The sequence below is a fragment of the Balaenoptera ricei genome, chromosome 20, assembly GCF_028023285.1.
Source record: "Balaenoptera ricei isolate mBalRic1 chromosome 20, mBalRic1.hap2, whole genome shotgun sequence".
Classification (NCBI taxonomy): Eukaryota; Metazoa; Chordata; class Mammalia; order Artiodactyla; family Balaenopteridae; genus Balaenoptera; species Balaenoptera ricei.
Window position 1 is genome coordinate 25,691,308 of NC_082658.1, and position 23,952 is coordinate 25,715,259.

At 42.6% G+C, this 23,952-nt stretch overlaps 1 protein-coding gene across 2 annotated transcripts; it reads right to left on the bottom strand.

The window, feature by feature from the left end:
• Nucleotides 1–301: 301 nt before the first annotated feature.
• CALCOCO2 (calcium binding and coiled-coil domain 2) lies at nt 302–21,971 on the bottom strand. 2 transcript variants are annotated; one of them, XM_059907470.1, is made up of 13 exons: nt 21,868–21,971; nt 15,140–15,329; nt 10,827–10,929; nt 10,537–10,670; nt 9,602–9,727; nt 8,663–8,751; nt 8,214–8,283; nt 7,584–7,706; nt 7,196–7,282; nt 4,582–4,677; nt 2,881–3,016; nt 1,853–1,881; nt 302–1,339 (listed from the first exon to the last, which is right to left on the bottom strand). In XM_059907470.1, exons 2-13 carry the CDS (start codon nt 15,317–15,319, stop codon nt 1,166–1,168), a joined length of 1,347 nt encoding a protein of 448 aa, XP_059763453.1. In that variant the 5' UTR covers nt 15,320–15,329; nt 21,868–21,971; the 3' UTR covers nt 302–1,165. The 2 variants fall into 2 exon arrangements, with proteins under 2 accessions (XP_059763453.1, XP_059763454.1); XM_059907471.1 differs by having other exon boundaries at nt 21,887–21,947.
• Nucleotides 21,972–23,952: the final 1,981 nt, after the last annotated feature.

Genomic DNA, 23,952 nt, shown 5'->3' on the forward strand with positions numbered 1-23,952 from the left:
TGTCTTATAGTTCAGTTAGGCAGATCTGGATGGAGGGAACTGAAGTTAGTTCACAAAAGGTGCCCAAATCCACACCCTTTCAAAAATGCACAGAAAGTTAGAACAAGAAAGTCAGGGCTCCAGATTTCTCAAACTAATGCTTCGTCACCTCCCTCTCCACCTCAAGATAATGGCCAGGACACTCTTTTGTTGACTAGTTAAGACAGGTGAAGAGAAATCCTTGATGGGGTCTATAATTCCGACAATCCTTTTGATTATACTTTCCCCACAAGCTTAAAAATAAAAAAACATGAACTCAAGGTTTATTTTAAATTACCAAAGTCCCTGAAGTAGAGGACTAGTTTATTTTTAGTATTAAAGCGATTAACAATAGTTCTCATTCTAACTTATCCATATTCAAACTCACCTGCTCAGAAAGTTGCAAACCCATACAGTTTCTAACAAGTCCCACTAACCATTAAGAAAGGACTTACAACAATAATAGTTATGTGCACGGGAAAAAACCAGAGTAGAAAATGCCAGTCAGAGGTATCCAGAGAGAAAGACTTTCTGTGAGTGAAATAATATTTCATGTCCATAGTTCAAGGAATGCTTCTGTTGGGAGCTGGGAAATCAAGATGAGAAACCTTTGGTATCCAAACTGGATGTCTGGGTTCTCTGCCATGCCATTTTTGACTATTCTAAATCAGTTGGAGAAGGAGGCCTGAGGAGGAGGAAGAAATTCTCAACCTCTGATCAGTCGCCAGTCCCAGGGTTAGGACTGAGGACTGAGTACAAACACACTCAAGGCCTGACCTTGAATGGCAGTGGGACAACCTGGAAAACTACTCACTTAGTACTCGAGTCAGGCCTGCTGTGAATAGCCAGGTCAGCTCCATCCCAGGGCCTTTATGCTGGAGACCCTCAGAAGAATGGGCGTTTTAGTTGAGAGGCTAACACAGCTGGAGTTATGTGACTTAAAAGGTACTAACCCACAAGGATGGAAGTAACAGCCCTTAACACTATGCTTCAGATAATCGACATGACTCCACCTATAGGGCAGCAGGACTAAGTAAATCCCTAATAATTCAGGTTAGGCAGGATCTTGGGTCATAACTCATAGTAGAAGCTATAGGTTCTACTCTATAAAATCCACGTACAGTATAGATCCAAGAGGCTGGGACACTTAGAGAGTGTGGCAGAACACATGGTCTTCAAAGATCTGCTTCTCTTTTGCTGGGAAGGCCTTGTCACAAATTGGACAATTCAAACTAAGGGTCTGCATGTGCTGCTCCAAGGTGTGATCAAACAAGTCATCAGGAAAGTCTGATTTGCAGGTGGGGCATTTCTTGATGGAGAGCTGGGAGGAAGAGCAAAGAGGTCAGTCCGAATCTAAGCTATATGTGGCAGAGACTGTGTCTCACTTTCTACTATATCCTCAGCACCTAGCATAATGCTTGGCAGATGGTAGGTGATCAAGAAATAGAGGATGAATGAACAAATTCACATTTGGAGATACTCACTGGGGCATTTCTCTAACCCTAGGATTGAAAGGATGTAATATTGCCTGGAAGGGGCACTGGACATACCTTGTTTGGCTACCTGCCTGGTCCATATCTCCTCCCCAGTCCTGCTACCAAACTCAATTCACAGGTGAAAGTCTTCAGCGGAACACTGATGGATGAACTGTGTTTTCTTCTCCCCGCCCTAAGAGGCTCTCTCAGCTTTCGGCACTGACCAAATTGACCCTGCTGACTTCTGGAGTTATCACAGTGAACCCGTCTCCCTGTGGTTCTCCCATGAACTGGATGGAGTGGGAAGGGAAATTTTCTCAACGGTCTGATGTGGGCAATCTCATGAATCCAATACTTACCAGGCTGGGGGCAGAACTTTCTTGGATACCTGAAGGTAATAAAAAAGATTTCATTCAATGAAATGCATCCCTAGAATGCATTCTCCAGCTGTGTTCTAGCTGCTGTTTTTTGTAGCCCTCATTGTTCCCCTTCTGATTCTTTAGCTCTCATATATACCATCTACTTTGATAGAGGGGATCTAGGTCAAGGATAGCGGGAAAAGAGGAAAAAATAATGAAGTGGCATTTTCAGTAGCCATTATATAATCAGAAAAAACAATAAACCTATTTCCAGTGTGGAGAAAATGAGATTTTAATGAAAACAGTAACAATTTAACACAGAAATAGTCTGAGAATAGATTTTAAGACCAAATCCACACAGTCATTTTTTAAATGAAATGTTTAAAAATATTTTTAAGGAAAAATAAACTTGTACCCCTGCCTGTTGCAAAGATCAGATTGTGACTGTTAAGAGAACAGGACTGCTTTAAACTGCATAAAAGCAAATGAGGTCTCATGTCGCTTTTGGAGACAAAAAAGGAGGAAAGTTCCGTGTTTGGCAAAGACATCTGAGCCCGGGTCCTTCAATGACAAGACGGGTTGTCACCCCATTTCCACTCAGGAGTCTCTGCTGAGCACGTCCCTGCTACCCTTGGTCAGGCCACGGGGGTGGCTGCCTAACAGCCTGTCCTGGCGGCACGGTCCGCCTCTCGTGCTTCCAGTTCCAAATCTTAATTAGCTTCCTCAGCTTTAGATGTATGTATCTTCTACACAGAGACATTTCTCTGATTTATGTATTTGGAATATAGCCACGGGACTCAATTTGTGTCTGCTGCCTCTAGGCGAATGATCTGATTTGTGTCTTCTAGATTCAGATTTATTTCTCAATTAACACTTCTTGCCTGGCAGTCTTTCTGTTGGGTACTCAGCTTCTGCCCAACAAGTCTTAACAATGAGGCTGGTCTTAATTAGCATTTCAGATAAAAAAATTTATTGGAGGAAAGGGATGCAAGCAGGGGCCTCCAGCTCGAATGGCAAAGTTGCCTTACCAGAATATGGGTTTCCATAGACAAGTCCTGGGTTTTGTCTTGCAGCTCCTTGATTCGAAGTAGGCGCTTGATAAGGCAAAGAGTCATAATTCAGACCCATGTAACTCAGCAGTGTGCTGTTCTCCATCTTCAAAAGCTAAGGATAGAGTATTTACAGAGACATGTTAAAAGACAACAACAGATGGCCACAAGGAACTGGCCAGGGATGCCCATTACAGGTAGTTCTCAATTAACAATGTGGCACTGGAGAAGCCCAAGAAATGATAAACCATCATTCTTCAAAAGGGGAAGCAGCAGCCTCAGTATTCCAAAGATCTGAGTTCTTAATATCTGAATTTAAATATGTATTGAATTTTGTTTAGAATGAATGCAAAAAGGAATTTAAAATCTTTAAATACACACCAACTGAAGGGGGTACAGAAGTTGTATGGATATGTGAGGGTGGTGGGAGCTATATTAAGATTGAAACTGTTACACATTATTGAGAGCAGAATGGTTCTTTCAGTCTCCTCCCTAGAACAATTTTCTTACATAGTGTGAATATTCATCTGATATAATTTTCCCTCTTCATGTTTTATCCCATCAAATGGATATGCCAACAGAGAGTGAGAGGGAGGAAAAAAGAGAGGGAGGGAATGCGAGAGAGAAAGAATGTAAGAGATCAAGCCACAAGGGGGATAGGCAACATTTAAAGTTCTTAGAAAAAAGAAAATCAGTAAATTTCCTCTTAACATCTTAAGAGGGTTTTACTCTAGTTCTTAACAAAGCTTCCAAATATCAGATCTTTTTCTTCTTGCTGCAAGTTGTGTGCATTCTTCCTTCCCCATCTTCTGCACACCCTTCCCCCACCCCCAGCCCACACCATCGACTATTTCAAAGTCAAGGTACAGCTAACTAAATCAAGAGGATGAGAATGACAGGACCAGAAACAGACCCCAAAGTCTTTCTGCAAAATTGAAACACATTGGCATAAACGATATAATCAAAGGTAGAAATGATCACTTGAAGGCACAGCCCAGAAGGGTTATGGAGAGGGTAGAGATGGAGAATGGCTGGAGGTGTAGATCGGAGGAGCAGCCAGAATGCATGGACACCTGCTCTTTGATGCCAGCAAGAATGTGAGAATGACTTCAAGCTCAACCTTTTTATTTGCTGCCATCATCCTCAATCAATCAATAATAATGTGTTTAGCATACAGCAGAAAATAAATACTGGTTGGATGAAAGAATGAACTGATGAATGAATGAATGCATAGTATTTATTTGGGGCCTACCATGGGTCCAGCACTGGTACAGACCACCACTTCTGCTCCTGGTTTGGCAGCAGAGAAAAAGAAAAAAGTTGTGCTGAAGGAAAAGGGTCCCTCAGCTAGCATAAAAATGATGTAGGATATTACTCCCCAAAGACAATACTTACAATAGCTGTGGAGTTAAAAGCAAAAATAATAAGTTAGATCTTCATCAAGGCTGTTCCTTTCAAGGTCGCTACTGCCACGCCAAACAAGCTTCAGTTACAGAACAAAGAATGGGTTTTGCAGTAGATTAGGAAACCAGATGAAATGTACTCTTTGTTTGGGAGCAACTGTCCCATCCAATGTCCCAGAGAGGGCTCTTTTGTTTAACTTTTTATGTTATCACCACATCTCTGGGTCACCCTTTAAAACTCTCCTTCCTTCCCTTTAAAACTCTTTTACACACTTACATCATTTTCTTCTTCCATTCTCTCTTTCTCTTTCTGCAGAACATTATACATAATCTTGTTCTCACTCAGTCTTTTTGACAAGTCAAAGTTCTGGTCCTGTCAAAAAAAAAAAAAAATTAGGATTAGGACCACCTATTGCAGTCTGGATCCAAGGTGGGGTAAAACAAGGAGATCATAGAGCATCTGGCTTTCCAAAGTGGTGGGACTGAGGTGGTGGAGAAGGAAATGGGGGTAGGGAGGAGTGGTACCATGGAGGTGATGCTGACTTACAGAAAAATGACTTAACAAAATGCCTGAAGGCTTGGGCTGGCATCAAGATGCCAGTTTCTTTTGGTTTAGCTGGGAGTAAGTGACCAAAGAGAGAAAGAGTTAGCTTGGGGGAAACCTCAAGACTGGCTTAACAGAATTAGGGATAAATTGAGCTTTTTTTAACCCCACGCAACCATGGAAACAATCATCTTCTTTGTCTTGAATAAACATCTCACTCAACCCAGCGTGAAGCACTGAGTTAGGCTGGTGTGACTCCCTCCCAGTGTGAAGACAGGCATGTGGACTCAAGTTACACTGAGGAAGAAGGAACCCTGGAAGGCATTTATCCAAGGCTACAAGGAATCCAGACTGGGGTCCTGGGCTTCCCAGTATGATGGGTTCACCTGACTAGTTTCATGGAGCCAAAACTCATAGGCATGGCTTCAGCGCTTCCCGACACCTGCCTATATATATACACATGCGAATACCTCACAAAAACACTTTAAGCTAATCCTACTAGTTGTGGGGTTTTTTTCAAGATTTTTTATTTGAATGCTGGTGCCCAAACTGCTGTGCGCTTCTAGCTGACCCTGAGATAGTAACGCGAAAGGGGCTACCCGACGACAGTGCTGACTGCAGGCTCCTGGCTCCCCATCCCCACTGGCTCCTGCTGGCTCTTCTGGTCCTGCTTCACTTCCTCAAAAGGCAGAAGTAAGAGAGCACTATCTGAGTCTGTACAGAAACTGTCAGTCTGTCTGCTCAGTGGTTATAAAAACCTTCCCTGAGACCCACGGCTGAGCTGGGGCCTCTATTTCTGGGGATCTCCAGGCTGGTTTCTGGCCCCATACTTCATCCCTCTTTTTAGCAGAGGGTGTATTCTCCTTAACGAGGGTGCACAATCCTCTGGGCTTGGTCCAGGAACCACAAACCTTCACACCCTTTGCTTCCTGGGCCCCTCATCTCTGTCGCCTACCCATGCGGCAGCCCTGAGTTGCCTGATCTGTTTGTGGAGCCGTTGACACTCTGTACTTCTCTAAGAAACAGGCTTTCCCGGCCTCTACCTTTGCCTTTAGGCGTTCCACCTCTTGTACTAACTGCTCCTCCACTGCTGTTTTCTTGTTCCTAGGCTCCTGAAGCCTAAGATACATAGTCCTCAGTTAGGGGCCTTTTGGATGCATGAGGAATAAAGAATTGCTATCAGACAGCTGGGGAGCCCCTGGATCTTGAAAAGTATTCCATGAAAACCAAGGAGGTTCAAACCTTTGAATGGCTATAGATTATTTAAAGCAGATTTCTTTGTTACATCAGAGGTCACAAACTGAAAAGTGCCAACAGGGGCCTGGCAAGTAATGGAACTGAATGAAGGAGTGGGATGCAACGAAACAATGAGGACTGCAGCCACATGGGGAACGCGTGACCCATCTAAAGGGTCAGCAGCTACTCAGCTCCAGATACCGCTACTGGGCGGGAGTGTCGGCTCATATGTTGCCAGAGCCTCTGATTTTTCAAAAAGCTGGAAATACAAATTTCTTTTAACGGGAAATGTTCCCATTTTTAAGTGTTGGTCACCAAATCAGTTTTTTAAAAAACACCATCTAGAACAAATAAAACATTCCTGTGGGCTATACTTAACCTGTGAGTTGATGATTTTCAAACTTTGTTGCATCTATTCTTTATTATATCAAGCTAAAATACACAGTATCTTATATACAGTAGGTACTCAATAATCGATCGGATAAAGATTGAATAAATGAATGATGCATAGAGGATATGAGTTACATTCCCAGTAACTGGATATTCTCCACACATCAGGATTTCTCATGTCCTTACAACAGTTCAGAAAATGGAGCTACTAGGCACTTGTTATCACCATGAGGCCTCGTTTCCAACAATATATTATAGGAAATTATTAATTAGGTTTTCATTACTATATTACATAGCTCAGAATAATTTATAATGATGATAATTGCTAACATTATATTAATTATAACAAAATTTGTTTGACTACTATAATATCTTCTAATTGTAGAGCTCATTTTACAATCATTAATTTGTCTGCCCCGACAAAAACTCTTTAAGAAGGGGGTAGGGGTTATTCTGTGTGATTCCTAGCCCAAGGCTCTATTTACTACAACCTCTCATGAAGTTTAACTTCCAATATTCCTGTTCACTCGTCACATATTAGAAATGCCCACTTCTCCTAAACAGTCTGTAAATGGCAGATTCTGTCCCTTTGGGTAGAGAGAAGAAAGTCCAGAGGTAAATGCTGTTCTAATCTGTGTCATTTATCCTGTCCATCCCTTGAAAATAGGCCCTATCCCTTCTTTAGGCTCCCTCCCACATAGCCATCCAAAGACAGACATGCCGTTAACTCCTGTTGTTTCTTCGCTGCAGTAGTTTCTTTCTGCTTCATCTCCTCCACTGTCCATTCGAGCTCCTTCTGATGTTCCCTCTGCACAAAAACAGATTTCAGTACCACTGCTGGGAAAACACACACACACGCACACGCACAAGCACATGTGCGCACACACTGGGGAAAGGCCTGCTGAGCTAATGAGCGAGCAGGGTGCAGAGAGAAAAGCAAGTCTTCTCTTATTAGTTTCTAAGAAAAGCTGTTAGATATCTCATTTCAGATGGCTTCCCCTGAGACCTTTCCCGCAGCCAGTGACACCCAGGTATATGATAGAGCCAAGAAAGAACAATGTATGTATTTTTTCACAAATGCCTAAAAATATTTTGTTCCATGACTCTACCTGTTCAGTTAAACTGAGAAAGAGCTGGCCATTTTCCTTTTTCAGGTGCTCCAACTGCTCTGTTTTACCTTGAACTCCCTGAACAAGCTTCTCCATTTCTTTCTCTTGAGTTGACAGCTGGGCCTAAAGCAAAAATGGTGAATATAACCAAAATAAAAAAGAAGGAAAACTAAACAGGCACAATGCTTTTAAATGTACAGTAACATAAAGAGATGTGTGTTCCCCAGCAACTCCCAACTGCCAAATATCCCTAAGAACTTCTTCACTCTTCTGCTCTACCTTACACCTAAGAATCTAAGACTCAACTGAGTAAAATTTGACAAACCACCCTTTAAAGCCCCTCTTTAAGGCACAGCTTCCTAAAAAAGAGAGCAGTTCTGCTGCTACCTGCTTTACATTCCAGGCTCTTTAGTAAGATTTTGCTTGAAAGGATTTTGTAGCTAAAAGAAAAGTTAAAAAGGGTGTGGAGGGCCAAGAACGGAAAACACACACCCTGAAACTGTAGTGTGATGCTCTGAGAGGTCCACCACTAGGCACTCAGTACGATGAGCTGCATCTTCCTGGGCCACCACAGTGGAGTGGTGGCAAGGCTAAGAAAATATACTTTGGCAAAGGTTTGGCATTACCTACCTGAAGCTGATCCACTCTGACTCCCATCTTCTCATTTTCTGAGGACATCTTCTGGTTTTGTTCTTTCAGCCTGTGGAAGTGGAGATGACTAAGTGAAAAAAAATACTGATTCTAGGTCAGCTCCCCCAGACCTTAAACGATTTAAGGCTGCCTTGGCCCTAAGCCTGCAGAGTTATTTTTAAATCCACTAGTCTCTTCTTCAGTCCTATTTTGGCTTCCTGACCTCAAACTGCAAGTGTTCAATACTTAACGTTAATACTTGAATTCAGGTCATTTGTCCTTAAATTCTGATACTAATTCTCTAACCTAGAATCAAAGAGCTCCTGAATCAAAGAGGGAGAATCATACCTATCACTGTCATAACAGGAAGACTGTTCTAAAATCTAATCGGACCCTGCCTAAGGGTGTCTATGATACAGCAGCTCCTCCCATTCAAGAGTCGCACTCACTGAAGAAGCTCTGTCTCCCAACAGTCCTTCTGCTCTTTCATCGTCTGTTCCAATTTCTTATTGATGCTCTTTAGGGTTTCTAGCTCCTCCTGTAGATTGAAACATCAAAGGGACTTAACATTTCTCTAAGACAGTGTTTAGTATCTCAGGCAGCCAACAAATATTTATTGAGCACTTATTATACTTCAGGCATATAGCATGACACAGCAGTGAATGAAATATCCAAGTAAAAGGATTTCTATATTAAAATGTTCTTAATATGTTCTTTCCATATTAAAAATACATCTACCTTAGGAGTTTGGGATTAACATATACACACTATTATATATAAAATAAATAGCCAACATGAACCTACTGTATAGCACAGGGAACTATACTCAATATTTTGTAATAACCTATAAGGGAAAAGTATCTAATATATATATATATCTATAACTGAATCACTTTGCTGTACACCTGAAACTAACACAACATTGTAAATCAACTACAACTCAATTTAAAAAAGGAAGAAAAAATACATCTACCGAATTTCTCTTCTAGTAGAGCTTATATTTGTCCATTAATTCATTAAACAAATATTTAATGAGTGCCTATTACACACCAGACACTGTTCTGGCACTGCAGACACAGCAGTGGGCAAATAAAGGTGCTTTTCTCCTAGAAACGTGCTGTCCAATTAATTCATGAAAGCCACATACATAATTTAAAAATTTTAGTAGCAACATTAAAAAAAGTAAAAAGAAATAGATGAAATTATTTTACTAATAGTATATAATCCATTAAATGAAAATATCATTTCAATATGTAAACAATAAAAAGGAAATATCTAATATACTAAAATCTGTGCCAGGTATTAGTATCAGGGCGTGAGATCACAAGAAAAACAGAAAATGATTCTGATCTCCATCCTCCCAGTTCACCTTTAACCAGCAGCCGTACCTGCTTCCTTTGGAGCTCGGCCTGCGTGTCTGAGTTCTGCTTCTGGAGGCCGACACAGCTGTCCTTCAGCTGCTTGTTTTCTTTGCAGAGCTCCTTGTTGTGCTGCTCAATCTCTTCCACCTCGCCCTACGAAAGAACGTTCCATAAACTCAGATTTGGCCCTTTATAGCTCAATGGATATTCAAGTCCCTCTTAACAGAAAATTCCCATAGGCTGGGATGGTTAGGGTCTAGCTGATTCCCACTCACTGTATTGACATCTGTGTACCCCAAGTGGAAGCAGCCCCTCAGTATGTACGGAAGGGGGTAAGAGAGGTGTGCCTGTATAATTGCAGCACTGAGGCTGCCATTACCAAGAAAGAAAGATAAACAAAATTAAGGCCACAAAAAGTTAAAAGGGGAAATGACAAAAGAACATAGTTTTTTCTTGCAAACACTTAATATTGTTTGTCTCTCCTCTCAGACTTAGCTCCTTGAGACTGGGACAGGGTTTTAATTGATTCTTCACTACATCCCTAGTGCCTACCAGAATGTTGGATGGAAGTAGGTGTCCTGTTAAATAACTGAGTAAGCAAAGAATCTGAGAGATACAAAGAAGACTATTTGGTGTGTCTCTCCTCAAAGGAGCTTATAAAATTTACTATGGTGATAAGATGTGCAGATGACAAAAATTAAGTAACTGGGAAAGTTAAATAACTGAATGTCAACTGAGTTACAGAAGTTTTAGAGAAAGGAGAAATCACTTATTGTTATGATTCTTGTTAACATTCCTAAGTCATTCCCTTAGGAATGGTGGGTTTGAATGGGTACTGTATAACATTTTCCCAACAGTTATCTGTTAGCCATTCAATAAAGGCTTACTGACTGAAGTTCTACCCTATCCTGGAATTGCTCCTCTTAATGGCAGGAAGGGATTGCGATGAGACGCTTACAGACCTGAGTGGTAACAACCAGGATGTCCTCCTCATTTTCTGGACGGAACTGGAAAGGGATACTTGCCCCCCGGACCACACCATCCTGATCCACATAGCAGAACTGGTAATACTCATCATCCTTGGGCAGGTAATAAGCTGAAAACAGAACATGATTTTTAATCCAAAATAAGGTCTATTCAGAAAACTAAAAATCTGGAAGTCTTTTATCTACCCCAGAAAGCTCAAGCTCAAGGGAATTAATTAGTCTTGGCTGCTAGCTGTCTTCTACCTTTGATCCAGTATTTTTCTCACCTTTGAACTGGACCTCCTGCTGTTTGGCAGGTTTGCTGTTTAGGTCAACGGGCAAAGTAACCCACATGAAGGTGTAGTACTCACGGGTTGTCTTCCATCCCACCTGCAATGACAAGAGGCTCTTGTTCAGCATCTGAAAGTGCTCAGATTTGGGCCATGTCTTCTTAAAATGCACTTTTTGTTATGTGGATTTTACAATAGAGTAAGTTCATTATGATAAGATCTACCCACAATGGATCAAATCTTGTTTTTTGACTTATGATAACTATATATACAATTAAAAACTGGTATGCACACACACAGTCTAAATTACTTGTCTTAGAAGGAAACAAAAACTGGCCATTCAACACCCAGGACAAGAGTTCCAAATATTGTATCTCCAAGTCAGACATAGAACTGAGAGTGATTGGGAAAAAAGTTGTGGGATTGTGAACCTTGATACTGCTATTTTCCTACAACAGTGTTCTTGGAATTTCTTAATCAGAAAGCACTTTTGATCTGCCCTCTCCACTGGTTCGTCCTCTCCTGTGTCCAATTCAGTCTTGTCACCTATACCAACCCGGTTATATCACTGCGTTTAAAAGTGCATTTTAGGGCTTCCCTGGTGGCGCAGTGGTTGGGAGTCTGCCTGCTAATGCAGGGGACACGGGTTCAAGCCCTGGTCTGGGAAGATCCCACATGCCGCAGAGCAGCTGGACCCCTTGAGCCACAATTACTGAGCCTGCGCGTCTGGAGCCTGTGCTCCGCAACAAGAGAGGCCACGATAGTGAGAGGCCCGCGCACCGCGATGAAGAGTGGCCCCCGCTTGCCACAACTAGAGAAAGCCCTTGCACAGAAACGAAGACCCAACACAGCCATAAATAAATAAATAAATAAATAAATTAAAAAAAAAAAAAAAGTGCATTTTAAAAATAATGTGTGTGAGGACTTCCCTGGTGGCACAGTGGTTAAGAATCCGCCTGCCAATGCAGGGGACATGGGTTCGAGCCCTGGTCTGGGAAGACCCCACATGCCGCGGAGCAACTAAGCCCGTGCGCCACAACTACTGAGCCTGCGCTCTAGAGCCCGCGAGCCACAACTACTGAGCCTGCGCGCCTAGAGCCCGTGCTCCGCAACAAGAGAAGTCACCGCAATGCGAAGCCCGCGCACCACGACGAAGAGTAGCCCCTGCTCGCCCCAACTAGAGAAAGCCCACGTGCAGCAACAAAGACCCAACGCAGCCAAAAATGAATAAATAAATAAATAAATTTATTTTTAAAAAATAAATAAATAAAATAAAAATAAAAATAATGTGTGTGTTGGGGTTGGATGGACAAGAGAGTTCTTAGACTATGAGGTACCAGATAACTCAGTCCAACCTGTAGAGTTTTCTTTCTTCAGTGTTTTTCTTAATGCATGTTTAATGAAGGCTTTTTGGTGATAAAGATAACAACAATCTGGTAGTCATAAAGGCCCCTTCTAGGTATGGAATGCAGTAAGTCATAAGATATAAAGATACTGTAAAATATGCCTCAGAGCAGAAAGCTGGCTAAGTGGAAAATATTCTCACTAAATGTGAAGAGGGGTAAAAGACGGCTCAAATCCTATCTGGAAGATAAGAGTATACCGGAGAATAGAAAAGGAGCCATTGTGTCTTTAAGGGGAGAATACTTAGCAAATAAGCAAAATTACATTTATTGCCGTATTGTGACCCTGCCTGAGCCCAGTGGGAAGAAAAAGAACTAAAAATAAATTCCATGTTCATATACTAAGGAATCAGAGCAGGGTTGAAAAGGCTGTAAGTGCATCACACATACTAGGGCATGTTTTAGTGTCTCATTAACACCCACCCCGTTGCTGTAAGCACCTCTGAGCCACTGACACCTGCGGAGGTACAGGAAGCAGGAATTTTATGGAGTCTTCATTCACATCCTGGAGTTTCTTAATGCACTGTGACCAAAATATCATCTAGGAAGGCCTAAGAATTACTGCTGCCTTGGAACAAGGAAGCAACTTCTAGTCACCTGCAATTTCTGTCCTTGGCTCCTCCATCTGAGCAGTCCTAGTCCCAGCCTGCCTCTTGTGGTATGACATTTCCCCTCCCTGAAACCTTGGAACATCGCATAAATGCCCGGGTAAAGGAGAGTATGGAGCACAGGGCTCTACACTGAAGGAAGAAAAGCTAACTCCCATCCACTTTCGGCTTTATCACTGGTGGTAGCTTTCACTCTATGGAGAAGATGTAGCATATTGCACGTGCAGAAACATTTGTGAATGCCTACTTGCTGCTGGGAACCAGTGGTGTTAGGGCAGATGAGGGGTTGAGGGGTATGAGTAAGACTACACTGCAAGAACACCAGGAGCACTTTAGAAGTGAGCTAGGAAGCACACAACTTTACAGTCAGCCCTTAATTCTCTAACTGACCATCTGTTGTTCAAAGGAATTCAGCAGAAAAGAGGAAGAAAAGCAGAGGTTTGGGAATCAAACAAACTTGCTTCACCGCTAGGAGACCTTGGGAAGGTCACCATCTTAAGTACATTCACTTTATTCATCTGTGCACAAGCAATACTACTACTTACCTCAGGGGGCTGCTGTGCTGTAAGGATTAAATTAGAAAACACACACACACACACACACACACACACACACCCTCATCAAAGACCTAGCACATCATATGTTCTCAAAAAGTTTGTGTTCTCTCTTTATTAGTCTTAAACTTTTCTTGCACACTTTAGGGTAGGTGTTCAAATCAATAGCTTTGTGGACAATGAACCTCTGGGTTAACCACAATTTCCTTATTGTGGTATGCAATACCTCTGAAATGAATGAAGTATAGATGCATTTAAAAACAATGCTTTTAAACATTTGTTTTTAAAAAGAATAAGACTTTCGGGACTTCCCTGGTGGGGCAGTGGTTAAGAATACACCTGCCAATGCAGGGGACAGGGGTTCGAGCCCTGGTCCGGGAAGGTCCCACATGCCGCGGGGCAACTAAGCCTGTGCACCACAACTACTGAGCCTGCGCTCTAGAGCCGAGGAGCCACAACTACTGAGTCTGCGTGCCACAACTACTGAAGCCCGCGTGCCTAGAGCCCGTGCTCCGCAACAAGAGAAGCCACTGCAATGAGAAGCCCACACACCGCAACAAAAAGTAGCACCCGCTCGCCGCAACTAGAGAAAAACCTCGCGCAGCAACGAAGACCCAACGCAGCCAAATAAATAAATAAAAATTTATAAAAACAAAATAAATAAATAAAAAGCATAAGACTCTCATTTGGTTTAGAGTGAAGTCCTCACTGGAAGTTGTTCCGGCTGTCCCTCCGGTTGTCCACTACCCCCACCTCTAAACACCAGCCTTGTTACCTCCAGCTTCCATCGTTCTATCACTTAGCTTGGAATTCCAAACAATTAAGGAAAAGGAATTCGATGAGGAAATGTGAATTAGCATCAGCTCCTACACAGTGCACTCAAGAACGATGTCTGATTTTAGGATGAACAGCATTGGTAAACAAGCACATGACATACTGAGGTGTCAAAACAAAGGTCACTTATGTTGGGACTCAGCAGTGTAAGTTACTTACGTTTGACCTTTATCTCTGTCTCTGTAAATAGGACGATTTGTCATTATGGTGTGTGAGTGAGTGAACGAGAGTGTGCATGTATGTGTGTGTTTGTGTGTGAGGGGATGTCAGAGACAGAGGTACAGAGGAGGAAAGAAGAGGAGCTAGAGAGTAAGTTGACTATAATAAAAAGTACCATTTCTGTACGTGAACTGACAGGGTGATTAGACACTGGAAGAGGAAACCGAGGGAGCTCATAAACTTTCCGTTCTTGGAAATCTTCACAAAGAAGCAAGACACGCTTATTCAGGAACAAACTTCTTGGGTGCAAGATATAGGACAAGGTAAATTTTCAACATCCTTTCCAGATTTGTAATACTTATATTAAAACAAATTAAACACTGTACTAAGTAAGCAAGTGACGTTTAAATTCACAGAAATTATGTAAGGGGCCACCTACCACAGTCAAGTCACAGGTGAATATTTCAAAATAGGATAATTTAAAAAACATTTACATTTGGTTTTTGAAAGTATAATAAAACTTGTGGATTGTATGATTTGCTATCTTATTTTAGCTTAAGACTGAAATTAAAATTTGAGTCCTACAGCACATGCTGGTGTGTGTAGGGAGAAGTGCTAGGGAGCTTAGTTTAGGATTTTAACATTGGCCACACATATATGCAAAATGCTTATAATACAGAGACAGACACACACTCAGGTAACTAAGATTCACCTCTAGTTCCCAGTCACTTGGTACTAAATTAACCACTTACTCTAAAGATGCCAATCCAATCCTTTCGACGGGGAATGAAATGCTGGGTGAGGGTGTAATAGCATGTGATGTCCCCTCCAGGGACGTAGAACTTCTCCACACTGTTAAAGATGACCTGAGAGAAATGACAATGGTCCAGCAAGACAGCTGATGTGGGGGGATCTTCTATTGTCTCTTCCATGGTAGGGGTCCTGTTATGAGATATGGGATAGAATAAGGCTCAAAAAGGGTTGTCAAATGCTGGAAATTTCTGGGCTCTCACCCAGGGAACATTCAGTTCGGGGCAAGTCAGGAAAAGCAAAAGCCTGACAAGTATTGAGATCACACAACTTGCTTTCGGTTTCACTATGAGCCACTTTGCATTCATAACTTCCTGTGCTGTAAGAATTTTCTGAGTCTCTGTGACCTCTTCACCACAGGCACCATCACCCTCACATACCCTTGTTCTCTGCTCACAGCTAGTTTGCTCCCCTTCTTCTAAATGCCTTAGTAAGACAGCCTAGAGGTTCCTGAGCTGGGAACTGTTAAGACTTAGATTCTAGATTTTTCATTCCAACAAGCCCTGTGACTTTTGGAATGTCAATTTCTCTAGATTTCAGCTTCTCTACTCAATTTCATTTATCCTGGAATTATCGGGTCCTTCTATATATTAAGGCACTCTGCTAGGAGCTGGGGATGGGGGCAGAAAGAAAGATAGGGATGAGAGAAGATTATTTGACATGCAGTGGTGACGAGCGTGGGTTCAGAAATCAAACTGTTGGAGTTCAAATTCCAGCTTCATCACCTATTAAACGCATGCCCTTGGGTAATTTACTTAACTGGACTCTGCGCATGGTTCCTCATCTGTAAAATGGGGCCAATAACATCTACCTCATTCTTTTTTTTGTGAGCATTAATTGAAACACAGGCATACCTCGGAGACATTGCAAGTTCAGTTCCAGACCATCTCAATAAAGCACATACCTCAATAAAGCGAGTCACACAATTTTTTTGGTTTCCCAGTGCATATGAAAGTTATGTTTACACTATACTGTAGTCTATTAAGTGTGCAGTAGCATTATGTCTAAAAAAAATGTACATACGTTAATTAAAAAATACTTTATTGCTAAAAAATGCCAAAAATTTCCAAAAGTAACATCAAAGACCACTGATCACAGAGCACCATAACAAATATAATAATAATGAAAAAGTCTGAAATATTGTGAGAACTATCAAAATGTGACACAGAGACATGAAGTGAGCAAATGCAGTTAGAAAAATGGCGCCAACAGACTTGCTCAAGGTAGGGTTGCCACAAACTTTCAATTTTGTAAAAAAAAAAATAGTATCTGTGAAGCAGATAGGTATGCCTGCAATGTACAGTGTCTAGTCCTTAAATCAGTACCTGCCATAGAGTAGGCAATTCACACAAAGTAAAGGCTGAGTGACAGAATAAAGCACTTGCACAAAGTCTGGATAAAGAGAGGGTTTAACAGATGTTAGTGACTATTACGTTTGTGGTTTTTTTCTTTTCTGTCAGTCTTTGCTCTCAAAAGAGTCCCAATCCGATATGGAGGTTAGATGAGAATTTAAGTGACTGCCAAATAAGAGTAAGTGCAAAATGCTCTTGGGTTCAAAAGAGAGAGAGATGAAACTGGTTAGGAAAATGAAAAAAAGCTTCGAGGAGTGAGTAGAATCCTAGATAAGCCCTCAAGGAAGATTAGAATTCTGACAAATGTGTTTGGGGGGTGAGGAAATTCCAGATGAATGAAGCAGCATGCATAAAAGCAAAGAAACGGAAAAATGCAGCCCATGTTTGGAGGACAGCAAGCAAGTTTGGATCCCTATCTATAAAATGGGGATATTAAGCTGTATTTCACCTTTCTAGGTCATAGTACAGATAAAATGTGATCAAGGATGGGAACTACTGGGGAGATAAAAACAATACACAAAAGAAACAAAGTCTTTTGAATTGTCGGGACCTGATACTTCCTGCCCCTCAAAAGCCACATGCCCTGTCTTCTAAATGCATTTAGTGAGTCTATGTTTCTCAATCCAGAGTTCTACTGGGAAATGAAAACAATACTGCAGCTCTACACAGCAGATGAAGAAACAGCTGTACATTTGCAAATACTACTACCTGGTATCTTACAAATTCAGCTGTTAGAACATGTTGGAAGACTGTACACACATACACCCCTTAAAAAAATAGTAAGTACAATAACCAAAAAAACACAGTAGCTCTTCTAGCTCTGCCCCACCCCACTAATTTCCTGGTTTTATTTTGAACTCTAAGCAAACAGGCCTCCTCTTCCAGCTACCCCAGAAGTCAATTTTTTCACAGAGAAGGTAAGAGTACTTTGAGGCACTGAACTGCCTGTTCTCGAGACTGAGCTAAGGAACTAAGAAAGGTACTAGCTTTCTGGTTTGTGACACAGTTTGGCCACATCCTCAACCTCAAACCTCAGATCAGTTTTTCTAAGGAAGAAAGAGGTCACATTCCAGTCTAGGCCAGTACTTGTTCCTCATGATAAGCCGTTGACTACTGATCTGTTGGATGCTGTGGGAGGTTGGGCAGGGAGGTTTCTCAGCTCGCAGACCCCTGTCTTTCCTAGTGGTCTTCAGTCACACTGAGGCCAGCATAGCCCCTCTGTCCTAAGCCTGGAGCACCTTTTATCTGAGCATGTGACTTAATCTGTCCTTTACTGTGGATCATGAGAACACTCAGGTAAGAGTGAATTCAGGGCCTGTCTCTCAATTAACCTAAATACCATCATACTCCCTGTTCTCTTCCTTCATAACACTATCACCACTATATACACAACAAAACAACTAGCCCATAGCAATCACTTATTGCTATGTACTCATAGTACTTACTCATTGAATAAATGAATGAATAAGATATGTATGCAATTCATCAAAAAGTGAAAGGAAGGGGCTTTGTAGGTAAACAATGGTGTGAATGATGGTGGGGCTAATTCTTATCTTTAACCCTGCTCTTAATTTGTTGGGTACCTTTGGAGAAGCTGCTGTTTCTCAGCTTTCTCTTTTCTAAAATAGGATGAGGAGGGAGTTCCCTGGTGGCCCAGTGGTTAGGATTCTGGGCTTTCACTGCTGTGGTTCGGGTTCAACCTCTGGTTGGGGAACTGAGATCCTGAAAGAATCTCACTGAAGAAAGGACAGCATACATACACAAAATGACATGAAAGAGCTCATATTCTGAGGCTTGAGTGTACAGCCAATGGAAACTTTATCTCTTGTCATTCATCTGAAAACCTAACATCTGTATGGAAAAGTCAACAGCCTTGGTTCCTTGCTTATCAAAAATGTAACAGACTCCATGAAGTTTCCCATTTCAGAGATCTCATCACACTCCCAGAAGGACTCAGGGGGCACCCAATGGCACTCTGGGTGTTCGGAACTCAATCATTCTTGAAATAAAAAACTCTTCTGCCAAGACTGCAGAAGGGTTTGAGGAGGTAGAGCGAAGAACAATAGTGGCTTTTCTGCTTCTTACCAAAGCCAACGACTTTTAGAAAAGGCCATGGGTAAACCTAGAGCATAACCATGTCAATCTGAACTGGGTCAGTGAGGAGGTATCTCATTCAACTTTTCCTGGAAGGAAGCTATCTACTGATTTTTAAGGTCAGTGACCCTTAAAGCTTATACTTCCTCCCAGCGATAAAATTCCCTGGGAGAAATGGGCTCCAACAACGGCTTGGGAAATTGCCTTTCTGACAAAGCAGTCTAGAAATGACTGTTCATGGCGGGGGCGGGCAGGAAGGATGCGGAAGGAAAATAAGAATGATTTAAGCATCAGCTCCCCTCCTTTAACCACTCTTCCCACTATAGAACCTGTCCACCATCCACTTCTAATTCTGGCAATATCCACAGAGACAAGGAAGAGAGAAGAAATACAAAAAGAGCAAATGTTAAATTTAGAAACCTAGAGTCATTAAAAGGCAGTGGGATGAATTAGGCTCCCTAGAAGTCATGGAATGGTATCCCACTTAATTCCTTACTCCTACCCTCAAATCAAAGACTGGCCATATAAAGAGTGACCAGGGAAAACAAATAGAAAATTTTAAAAACAAACCATCAAACATGGGAAAATAATGCAGAGATTCCACAAACTGTCAGAGGCACTTTACTTGGACTCTGACACAGTTGTTACTTTTTCTTTTTTTTTTCAGCTCAGTTTCCAAAATGATTAGGGTCCTCAGAGGAGGAAGGCAATAACAGGCAATATATTTTAAAATGAGTCTCCTGAACTGGCTCCTGGCTTCTAAGAAAACCTGACACATTTTCATCTAATGAGCTTCTCAAGTCTAATACAGTACTCCCAGGACTGTTCCATGAGGGCACAGATTCTCTTATATTCTCCTGAAGGAACAAACAGCCAGTCCTACTCCTGCTCTTTCTGAATGAATCTGTAAACTACGCTGATATGCTTTTTAGCAGAAAAATTGAAAAATGTTAAGCTTTTTTTTTTTTTTTAAGCTTTCTGGTTTAGGTTCTAACAGTGCAAATATTCAACCAAATCAACTCACCAATTTTCCTAAAGATTTTTCCTCATGTATGCTGAACCACAAAGAATAACCTTATAAAACGACAGCAACAGAAACTAAAATTCTAGCACAAAGAATGCCCAACATTTTTGCATTAGCCTTTTATACCAGTGGGCACATTTTTCAAGAGAAGTGAAGACTATAGATAAGTTTCTCTGGATCAATTCACAGAAGGAAACCAAATGAATCCACAGCCAAGAGAGAAATGCCAATCAGTTCTTCATTTGGGAATAGTAAAAACAAAAATAAGTAAAAACTAAACACACATTCAACCTAATTCCTTCATCCTTCTGCTTACTTAAGTTTCTAAACTACTAGCAATTAGCAAAATGAATGAATTGATTTGAGTTCCACTCCCCCTGGCCCTGGAATAGATGCTTCCACAAAACTACCCTTTAGAGAACACTGACAATAGATATTATGGATGTGTAGATGGCCCTGAGATGCGGAGCAAAAGCAAAGACACATAGTCACTGGTCCTCAAATTATGAGAGCCACTTGCTCTAATCCAAATTTTCCAAGTTCATTCCAGTTCCTTACCTAAAATCTTTCTAGTGCCTTAAGTAAATTTTGTACCCCCAGGAGACTTTTAATACCTAATTCATTAACAACTGTTTGGATTAGTTGCCCGGCTTATTCTAAGCAGCCTTCATCCCACATACCACAACACCACAGTGCCAAAAGTACTAGGGAAGAACAGAAAAACTGTTCTGGGCAACCAGGAGAAACTGCGAAAAGCTCAAAGCTGTGGATTAAATCTCCATTTTATTCCATTTTACTTTACTGAGATTTTATACTTTTTCTGTGAAAAGCGTGATTCTGCTAACCCTTGAAGTGACATGGGTAGTGACAGTGTTTGAAGTGTAGTAGAAAGGGGACTAAGCTAGGAGCCAAGGGACCTGGGTTCCTGTCTTAGTTCTGCCACTAACTAGCTCTGAGATCTTGGCCAAGTCACACTACCTCTTTTTAGGCCTCAGTTTCCTCATCCGTAAAACACATGGATCAGGCAAGAAAATCTCTAAGAAACTTTCCAGCTATAATGATGATCCCAGGTGAAGGAAAAAGGAGATGAAAGAGTTTAACTGTCTTTTCATCTAAGAAAATGAGGAAGCATGGTATTATATTAATAAGCACAGTCAAAAATTTTAAAGAGCCCTATTTGTACTATCTGACTCCAAAGACCACATGACTTGTTAGTGTTACGTAACTCTTACTACCTTTCTTAGGGTCCTTTCCACTCCACAGTTGTCATTTCTGCAAAAGGGTAGAGTTTCAAATAGAGGTCCTCTGAAAGTATCTGCGAAAGTGAGTCACCTGGATATTCCTTAATCATGCGCTCTACATAATCTACAAAGACCTATTGTATTGAAAGTCTTTTGCTTTTAACAGTTTTTGTAATAGTGGAGATGTTATAATACATAGCTTTTGTATTATTCTACTCAGCTCCAACCATGGCCACTTGTTGGCTTACATCAGAAGCAAAGAATCCAAGTGATAGAAAAAAGTTTAAATGTCCAGGAGGGGTTGAAATCATAATAAATTAGAGTGGGAACATTAGCCCCAAACTAAATTGGGGTGGGGGAGATGGGGAGGGATGGTGGGGAGGGAGGGGCTACCGGAGATCAACGGTAAAGAAGCAGGTCACCACACCCCAAGTGCTCTTTCTTCTCGGTCTTCTAGAACATCTCCTCCAATTACAAACGGCCTCAACTGAAGGAAGGGGGCTTGAGGGATCAAGACTGGGAAATTGAGGCCCAAAGAGAAAGTAACTTGCCTAGGGTGACTGGGCAAGGTCCGCCCTCGGCCACAGCCACCAATGACGTCAAGCACGGGGATTAAGGAACCAGCACGACCTCGGCCGGCGAGGGGGGGGCGGGGCATGACGCCATGACTTAAAGACCCTCACTCGGGTCAGAGGGTTCCTTCTGCCCCAGGAGCCGCCCACCCGGCTCCGGGCACTGAAGCCCTGCCCTCCTCGGGGAAAAAACTGCCCTCAACCCTCCAAGGCCGCGGAGGGGCTCCAGGGGCCCCATGACGCCACTTTCACTTACGGTCACCCTAGAAAGAATGGAAGGAGGTGAAAACCGAAACCAGCCGCCCCACTGCCCGCCCATGGCCCTTTCTCAGGACTGGATGTGTGAAGTCGGGGAACCCGAGGGCCCAACTGTCCCTAATTGCCTACCTTCACTCCAGGGACTCACCAGGGGCTGCAGCCAGCGGCGGCGCCACAGCAACAGGGCGGGGAAAGGGACAGGGGCGGGGCTGAAAACCCAGGGCAGAGCTGTCCCGTCTGACCCCGCCCACTACGTCATAACGGTCAGCAAGCCCCGCCCTCACCGCGGTGCTTTTGGGGACTTGTAGTGTTTAGGTGACTGGGCCCCAGGGTTGCTCCGCAGCCCTGTATGGTTTTCCCCTGTCCGGAGCAAAGATCACATCCCAAGGAGCCTACTTCTTCCCCTAGAAAGAGCCATTTACCTTACTTTAAAAAAAAAATTTTTTTTTTCTTTTAGTCCTGAGTGAAAGCTCCATACATTTGAAGGGCCATTGAGAGGTCATCTTCATTTTTCTCCTGCCTCCACGTAATACTTCACTAAGAGTCTTATAGATGAGAATCCCTTTGGCATTTAATCATGCGTCCCACTTGCCCCTAAAGGAGACCCAGCAACCTCCCTGGGTAGCCCAGTTTGTGTTTCATCATTACCCCTCTAGAAAGAAATTATTCTTTAGTGTTAACTCTGTTAAGGTAGTGCTCTTCCTAATCGGAGTAAGAATAAACTCAGCAAGAATCCTGCTAAGTCAGTTTAGAGAAAAATTCCCCACCCTTGATATCTGATCAAACCCTGGCCTGCCTTCAGCAAGAATCCTGTAAGTAGGTTTAGCAACAGTTCCCCCACCCTTGACGTCTCCTCTTAGTAATTTTCTATCCACTTGTCCTCATTGTATTTGGAGTTGAGTGCAATCTCTCTCCCCTATTGTAATGTCCCTATTGCAGTAGTCCTGGTTAAAGTCTCTGTTACTGTTTTATCAAGTGTCAGGATAATTATTTCTTTTTTAAAAAATTTATTTATTTTATTTATTTTTATTTTTGGCTGCATTGGGTCTTCTTTGCTGCGCATGGACTTTCTCTAGTTGCAGCGAGTGGGGGCTACTCTTTGTTGCGGTGCGCCGGCTTCTCATTGTGGTGGCTTCCCTTGTTGTGGAGCACAGGCTCTAGGCGCAGGATTCAGTAGTTGTGGCTCGCGGGCTCAGTAGTTGTGGCTCGCGGGATCTAGAGCGCAGGCTCAGTAGTTGTGGTGCATGGGCTTAGTTGTTCCGTGGCATGTGGGATCTTCCCGGACCAGGGCTCGAAGCCGTGTCCTCTGCATTGGCAGGCGTATTCTTTTTTCTTTTTTTATAAATTTATTTTACTTATTTATTTATTGGCTGTGTCAGGTCTTCGTTGCTGTGCGCGGGCTTCATCACGGTGTGAAGGCTTCTCATTGCGGTGGCCTCTCCCATTGCGGAGCATGGGCTCTAGGCGCGCAGGCTTTAGTAGTTGTGGTGCACGGGCTCAGTAGTTGTGGCACGCGGGCTCTAGAGCGCAGGCTTAGTAGCTGTGGCACACGGGCTTAGCTGCTCTGAGGCATGTGGGATATTCCCAGACCAGGGCCTGAACCCATGTCCCCCGCATTGGCAGGCGTATTCTTAACCACTGCGCCACCAGGGAAGCCCAGGATAATTATTTCTTAACACTGAACACGCTGTCTGTGGAAGGTTAAATTCAGAAGTGCCCCTTCTCCAAGGAGTAGCATCTGTCTAAATCTGGAAAGAAAGTTTTCCATGTCAGCTAACCAGGGATTTATGCCCCTGAAGCCACTTGAGGTTTCAGGCAGGAGAATGAGCATTCTTAATCCTGCCTTCTCACAAGACTGGTGGCACTCAACTGAGGTGAAAGGATGGTGGGAAATGATGAGTAAACCTGGGAGTGGGGTTTCTACTGAAAGTTCAGATCACCTTCTTTTTTTTTTTTTTAATTAATAGCTACTTTATTTATTTATTTTATTTCTTTTTTGGCTGTGTTGGGTCGTTGTTTCATGCGAAGGCTCTCTCTAGTTGCGGCAAGCGGGGGCCACTCTTCATCGTGGTGCGCGGGCCTCTCACTATCGCGGCCTCTCTTGTTGCGGAGCACAGGCTCCAGACGCGCAGGCTCAGTAGTTGTGGCTCACGGGCCTAGTTGCTCCGTGGCATGTGGGATCTTCCCAGACCAGGGCTCGAACCCGTGTCCCCT